At 40.8% G+C, this 7,584-nt stretch overlaps 1 protein-coding gene across 1 annotated transcript; it reads left to right on the top strand.

Moving 5' to 3' along the window:
• The first annotated feature begins 4,934 nt into the window (after positions 1-4,934).
• On the top strand, positions 4,935-6,709 carry LOC139069921 (tumor necrosis factor receptor superfamily member 11B-like). Its single transcript, XM_070551298.1, has 5 exons — positions 4,935-4,975; positions 5,345-5,726; positions 5,818-5,997; positions 6,105-6,183; positions 6,272-6,709. The coding sequence occupies exons 1-5, from the start codon at positions 4,967-4,969 to the stop codon at positions 6,480-6,482; spliced, it is 861 nt and encodes a 286-aa protein (XP_070407399.1). The 5' UTR covers positions 4,935-4,966; the 3' UTR covers positions 6,483-6,709.
• The last annotated feature ends 875 nt before the right edge of the window (positions 6,710-7,584 follow it).

Genomic DNA, 7,584 nt, shown 5'->3' with positions numbered 1-7,584 from the left:
CCAGGTTATTTCCACATGAAGGAAACAGCTTTATTTTAGCTAAGCGGTGCAGATGGGAGAAACATGATCTAACTGTCCAATTCACCTGGCTGACCCACATCCAGTTTCACTCCCAGATTAGTCACCGCTGCTTTCTCAAATGTGGCTAGCGTGTGACACCCCATCTAGAACTACACTTTCAAATTTCCTTTATTTTGTAAAAAATAATTGTCAGCCAGTCAGGTTTTAATGTCCAATAGCAGTTGGATGGAGCCAAAAGTATGATGCCCCACTGGAAAGTAAATCTGTTAATCATCAGCGTACAGGTGGAACTTGACGTGATGTTTACCAAACGGGGCATCTAACAGCAGCAGATAGTGGTAAAAGAGCAGGGGGGCTAAAATGAACCCTTGTGGCACTCCCAGGGGACATTGTCCATCCTGACCCTGAAGCTCCTGCCAGTGAAATAGGACCTTGCCCATTTTTGGGCTGACCCTGTAATGCCCATCCACAGATCCTCACAGTGCATCTAGGGTTCTCCAGGTGAGTTAGAGCTCAGTGTACGAGGTAGATGATGGTATCAGAACAGGGTAGGAGTGGGGGCAGGGGGGGTGTAGGATGGGATCCTCTGTGAAAGAAATATTTTCTTTACTCTTTAAGTAAATTATTAGACCAACAAAATGACATCAGCACAAAAAAGGACATTTCTGAATGAAACAATCAAAGAAGTTCTCCAATTTTTATGTTGTAACTGTCATGTTCTGTGTCCTCTTGGTCCCCAGCCCCCTCCTGTTTGTCCTCTGCGTTCTCCTCATGTGTCTCCTGGTGTTTCCCAGCTTCTCAGTTCTCCCCTAGTCACCCCTCTGTAGTTTTATTTTCTATAGGTTCAGCTTTTCATTTTCTTAGTTCCCTTTAGTGTTTGTGTCCTTCCCCACTTGTTAAATAGTCTCCCTTACTCCTCTTGTCATTAGTTGTTTATCTTTGCTCTTAGTTTCTGGGTTTTGTTATTTAGTGTTTTTATAGGTTATGTTATCTTCCCCTCTGCTTGGTTTTTCCTTCCCATTTAGTTAATTGATCACACCTGTCACCTGTTCCCCTGATTGCTTCCCTCTGTGTTAAAAGCCTGTCTTGTCCTTCAGTGTTTGTTGGGTCATTGTCGTATGTGTCTGCGTTGTTCGTGCCACTCTCGAGTTTCTCTGAGTCTGTGCTCATGTGTGAGGGTTTATTTGGTTTTGAGCATTCAGTGAGTTTATGAGATTTAATCTTATTTTTTGTGCTTTGGATTTTGGCGCATCCTCCTTTAATAAAATAATTGTTTTCTTTAAACTACTCCTGCCTTGAGTCGTTCTGGTGTTCTGCGTTTTTGGGTTCAACCTCCTACACTCAACGGTAACATTTGGTAAAATCAACCAGACACAAGCCTGACTGAGGTGTTAACAAAAGAAGAAAAACAACAGCAGACACTCATCTTGAAAAGGTTATTTGAAAAGTTAAAAGAGAAAAAAAATGGAAATTTAAAAACATGACTGACGTTCAAAGCCAGATGACGGCATGAAAAGCTTACAGGAGATCTTGTAGATAGAGAAACGATAATTTACAAACTCATCATAAAACGATCTGCTGAGCTCATTTTCAGTGTCACCTGTGAGCGTACACTTCCGGTATCAAACGCTGACTCTCACATCCTGAGAACAAAATAAGGATGAATTAAGTGACTTGTTTGTTGTCTAGTACCGTGTATTTAATACAGAGTACTAGTATGTTTCAGTCACTGAGTAATTGCCCTTATTCAGTGTATTTTTACACTACGCTGGTTCATCATTATGACTCACCAAGACATTCTTCAGAAAACACACATGCCTTATTACCATAAACTATACCCAGCACATGGAAAATGATCTTTTAGAGTTTCACTGTCATTAAAAATTTCAGACTGTGTCACTAATGTTCAGGAAACAATTATCTGGAAGTTTTTGAAGATGAGTAAAAGAAAAATCCCATTTTTTTTTTCACGTTACTGCGAACGACTCAGGGGGGAAATAGAAAAGGAAAGCTCCAGGACTTTTCTCCAGACGTTTTGGCAGGTTGTGGTTAAATCATGTTGACTTCACGTCTAATTAACCGAAAATGGGACACACTTACTGTGCTGTGAAAAGGATTTTACCCCCTTAAATATTTGTTCAGTTTCAAAATGCTTTTTCAGAGACAGTTTTATTTTTTATGGAAAGAATTATTCGTTCTGACTGTATTGGAATAATTAATGATGTCATTATCTGCTGGTCTTTGTTGGGCAAGTTGAGTTTTTCCCTCAGCCGAGGTCAGATCATGCACTCTGCACACATGCTTGTCATCAGTTATCAGCTCACATTTGCTGACTGATAAAACTAAAGGCTCACTTGTGCCTAAAACATCTCGATGCTTCCCAAGACCTGTGGTAAAATATTCTGTGTAAAGGAGCAAAAAGTGGTTCACAGAACTGTAAAGTAGACTATCTGCTGTAAATCAGCGGTGTTCAACCTTGGTCCTCAAAGGCCACCATCCTGTTTATTTTAGAGGTTTCTCCACTTCAACACAGATCAGTGATAAACAGGCTTCTGCAGGTACTGATGAGCTGCTGATCAGGTGATTCAACCACAAGGAAGCCACTTAAAACATGCAGAAGGGTGGACCTCCAGGACCAGGACTGGGCACGCCTGAACCAGATAAGAATCTTTATTGAGTTAATTACAGTTTTTCTCAATTGTTTACACACATTTTCTGAAAGCATGCCCCATATTTTCAGAACTCTACACACAAATCCAGAAAATACACACACAGTGGGCAAAACCCCTCACTTAACCTGCAAAATTAAACTTCACATTCAAAACAATGTTATTTCTCCTCAAAATGTGATTTTGTTGTCAAATGACACACACAAACCATCGTATGAGTAGACATTTATAAGAACCAGCAGAACACTCATGTGCTCAGTGTTAAACACCATGATGAATGGAAAACACTTCTTCTCCATTCATCATAATGACTAAAGCCTTTTTGGTTCAGTGTTACACCTACTACAGACAGTATATACATGCATGTGTTGTTATTTCAGAATATTGTTTTTACACTCTGAACACACAAATACATGGTAGAAATTATTTTATTTTTCTCACAAAACATTGTACACAATGTTCATCCCATTCCCAACCAACACAAAGTTGCACACATAAACTACCCACAACAGAAGAATTTACAGTTACAGTAAAGCAATAAAACTTATGCTGCATCCTCTCTTCTGTTGTGGTCTGGCCACAGCGCCTCATCCACGTCACAAGCAATGTTGTCCCTGGCCAAGCAGCGGGGGAAATATCTCCTAGCATGGCGATTCCAGCCATGAAAAGAATCAGCTGCTATATCTCCACATGCGTCCTCCATAGCTTGGAGAAGAGGTATACGGGTTTGTGGCTGTCGGCCATACACCTTCCATCTCCATGCAGAAAAAAAATCCTCAATGGGACTGAGGAATGGAGAATATGGAAGGAGATAAACAACTTAAAAGCGTGGGTGGCCAGTGAACCAGTTATGAACCACATGTGGAAACTTACACTGTCTTGAATGACAACGTACCTGGGCTGTTCTGGACCATCTACCTGGTCTGGTGGAATGAATGTGTTGTGTAGGGTGTCCAGGAATGTGATCAGATGGGCGGAGTTGTAGGGGCCAAGGGTAGCATGGTGATGGATGATGCCATGGTAGCCAAGCGCTGCACACATTGTGATGTTCCCTCCGCGCTGGCCAGGGACTTCAACAATGGCATGCTGGCTAATGATATTCCTTCCCCTCTTTCGTCGTTTTGTGAGGTTGAATCCAACCTCATCAATGAAGATGAACTGGTATTCCTCTGCAGCTGCCTCTAGCTCAAGGACTCTCTGAAACACACATGACAATATCAGAAATAAACGTGGAGTGGTCACTAGTGTGAAGCACAGTCATTATGATTACAATATTGAAATATGGATCATTTACTGTACACAGTGTTGAGTGAATGCATCAATTGCGGGACTCACTTGACTCTCATAGTTATATGGCAATTCTTTGACTCTTTCTGAGTTTCCTTCAAATTGCACCCTGTTGACCTGTGGTTCGGATCTCATCAGAGATTACGGTCCTTGGTCTTCCTCTTCCTTTTCCTCGTCCTCATCCTCCCCATCCTCCTCCTCTGACTCTCACTCCTCTGGCTCTTTCCAAAGTTGGCATCCATTGCTCCAACACAGAAGAGCTCACCTGTTGCCCTTTTATGCTAAAGTTCTGTTTGCTGATTGTAAAACTGTGTGGCGGGTGTTTGCCCGTGTGATGAGTCAGTGTGCACATTTGAATAGCTGTGTGTTCCTTGTGAGAACAAGATAGTTCCTGTATGAAAATTGTGCCAACAGCAGAGAACTGTGTGTAGTGTTTTGAGAAAAGTGTGTTTTAGATTTGAAATTTGAGTGCAAAGCAGGAATTGTGCTTGTAGTTTCGCAAAATTGGTTGGGGGTGGGGGGTGGGGGGGGGGGTGGGGGGTGGGGGGGTTACTTGGTTACATGTTGTGGTAATTTTGTCTCAAGTACCAGAAAATGTGTGTAACCAATTGGGAAAAACTGTAAAACTGTTCTCCTCTCTCTGTGACTAAAGTGACCAATTAATCACTGCAATGTTACTTTAGTTCATCTTCCAGTGAATCAATGAGGAAAAGGACAAAGATGAGTCAATCCAGACATAAAATTCACTCTAGGTACCTAAAAAAAATCTGTTTAACTGTGTAAAACAGTTCATTTTACTTGAATAAGCTTTTATATGATGCAGACTTCATCTTTTAACATCAAAAGCTTTTTTAATGACTTTGATCTGTGTTTTCTGCTTTGGTTAGGATAGGGAAGCTGACCTTTAACCGCCCACGCACTTGAGCTCTATATAAACTAGAAGAATCTGCTTTGATTATCAAAGCTTCTTTGACTGAAGGGAAGACATCATGATGATGGTGAGAAGTCAACAGAAATAATTAAATTTTTGAGATTAATAGAATTTTAGTTGAATTGAAGTTTCATGATTCTAACATATATTCAACCCATACAGCTAAGATCACTTCTGTCAGCTGGTGTCAGTTTAGGAGGTTTTTAAACTGTATTTTCAGATTTATTTGTGCTTCTGAAGGTGAAAGTTGGGTTTGGTAAGAAAAAAAAACTATCAAGATAGTGGAGTTCTTAGAGGAAATGTCTTTGCTTTCCATGTGAAGTGGAATAAATGTGTTTTTAAAGGTAGATTCCACAAAAAACAAAACTTGGAAATACACATTTATGATCTCTAGAGGTTAAAGGGTTAGCTCATCATTCTCTGTTGCTCCATTCAGCTAGCTCTGGCTCTTCTGTTCCTGCTCTCTGCCGTTGCCACAGCAACAGATCCGGCTACTACCTATAGCCACCAAGACCCAACCACAGGTGAAACCTTATTATGTGGCAGTTGTCAACCCGGCACTCATCGGGTTGCCCACTGCACCGCTACCACGCCCACGCAGTGCGCCCCATGCAGAGAAAACCACTTCACTGCGTTGTGGAACTACCTGCCCAGGTGTCTGTACTGCAACCACATATGCATTCAGAACCAGGAAGTGGAGACCGAGTGCTCCCCGGTCAGCAACAGGGTCTGTCGGTGCAAACCGGGCTACTACCTGATGGATGACTTCTGCGACAAACACTCAGAATGTGGCCTTGGATATGGAGTCCAAACTGCAGGTACCAATGGAAAGATAAAAGCCTGAAAAGGAAGTGTTTCCTGACCAACGGTTGCTCACTAAATCACGTTTGTGACTGTTGTCCTGTCCAGGTACTCATCAGAAGGACACAGTTTGTGAAAAGTGCCCCAGTGGTTATTTCTCTAACTCATCCTCTCAGCTGGATTCATGCATGAAACATCAGGAGTGTGGTAACGGTCAGCTGGTCCTTCTCGCCGGATCAGCGTACCACGACACTGTGTGTGGAGCCTGTGAAGATTTTGCAAACGGAGGTGTGTAAAAATGTCACTTGTTTGATTTAAGTATGTATAACTGTTCATTTTAAGTAAGTAAAATGAAAAACTTTAAAGTAAATGGATGTTACATAATCTCTTCTCAGGTGAGACTCTCAGGACTTTCTTCTCAGCTTTCTTTAGTGGATGGATGCCAAAAAGAGATCTGAAACATTTTGTTAACAGGTGAGCACACACTTCCCTCTTTACTGTTAATTTCCATCTTCTTCTTCAAGCTTTGTGCATGAACAACCCATAATGTCCCCCCAAACAGGGTAATCCACAAGTCAGAAGAAAACAAGTCTGCTTCGAGGCAGAGGGGTTTTCTGGTGGATCAGATCCGAGCCTGGCTGGCCCAGGCTTCACCGGTGCAGATGAAGGTGCTGCCCAAAGCTCTGAAGGATTCTCATCTGGGCTCCATGGCAGATAAACTAGAGGAAAGACTCGGTGAAATAAGGCAGCAGAATCCCACCTGCAGCATGTAAAGATGCAAACGTCCATAAAAAAGTTTAGCTTTTGACCTCCTTGCAGGATGGTGTGATAGTTCTCATCCCTTAGCAAAGCTCCTTTATATTTTTAGAGTTTAAAGTTAGCTTTTATCAACAGGCAAATATATTTCTTACAAGTTAAAAATTATGTCTGTCTTTTTATAGTATTGTAAGAGTATTGTAACAGTATTATAACAGTACTGTAACAATATTTTAACTATATTACAACAGTATTGTAAAGTTATTTTAATGGTATTGTAACAATATTTTAACAATATTACAACAGTATTGTAACAGTATTTAACAATATTACAACAATATTGTAAAAGTACTTTAACAGTATTTTAACAATAGTACAACAGTATTGTAACAGTATTTTACCAATATTACCACAGTATTGTAACAGTACTGTAACAGTATTTTACCAATATTACCACAGTATTGTAACAGTACTGTAACAGTATTTTAACAGTATTGTAACAATAGTTTAACAATATTACAACTGTATTGTTAAAGTATTTTAACAGTATTGTAACAGTATTGCAACAATATTTAACTATATTGCAACAGTATTGTCACAGTATTCTAACAGTACTGTAACAATACTTTAACAATAGTGCAACAGTATTGTAACGGTATTGTAACAATATTTTAACAATAGTGCAACAGTATTGTAATGGTATTGTAACAGTTTTGTGACAGTATTGTAACAATATTTTAACAATATTGTAACAGTATTCTTAATGATGGCCACTGAAGCATTGCTGAGAACAAGGATTTTGATATATTTTACACAAGACTGGAGTGAAGTGCTTGCCCCGTAATCGAAAGGTTGTAGGTTCGAGCCTCGCTCAGTCTGTTGCGTCGTTGTGTCCTTGGGCAAGACGCTTAACCCACCTTGCCTGCTGGTGGTGGTTGGAGGGACCGGTGGCGCCTGTGCTCGTCAGCCTCGTCTCTGTCAGTGCGCCCCTGGGCAGCTGTGGTTATCGTAGCTCATCCCCACCAGTGTATGAATGTGTGTGTGAATGTGTGTGTGAATGGGTGAATGACTGATTGTGTTGTAAAGCACCTTGGGGGGTTTCAGGACTCTAGAAGGTGC

Source organism: Nothobranchius furzeri, chromosome 5 (assembly GCF_043380555.1).
Source record: "Nothobranchius furzeri strain GRZ-AD chromosome 5, NfurGRZ-RIMD1, whole genome shotgun sequence".
In the NCBI taxonomy this organism is placed as follows: domain Eukaryota; kingdom Metazoa; phylum Chordata; class Actinopteri; order Cyprinodontiformes; family Nothobranchiidae; genus Nothobranchius; species Nothobranchius furzeri.
Note: the sequence above shows the minus strand (reverse complement) of the source record. Positions and strands in the feature narration are given on the sequence as shown.

Coding starts and splice junctions, on each gene's coding strand:
- LOC139069921 (XM_070551298.1), top strand. Junction 5,998..6,104: donor TGAAGATTTTGCAAACGGAG/GTGTGTAAAAAT, acceptor ATCTCTTCTCAG/GTGAGACTCTCAGGACTTTC. Junction 6,184..6,271: donor CTGAAACATTTTGTTAACAG/GTGAGCACACAC, acceptor CCCCCCAAACAG/GGTAATCCACAAGTCAGAAG.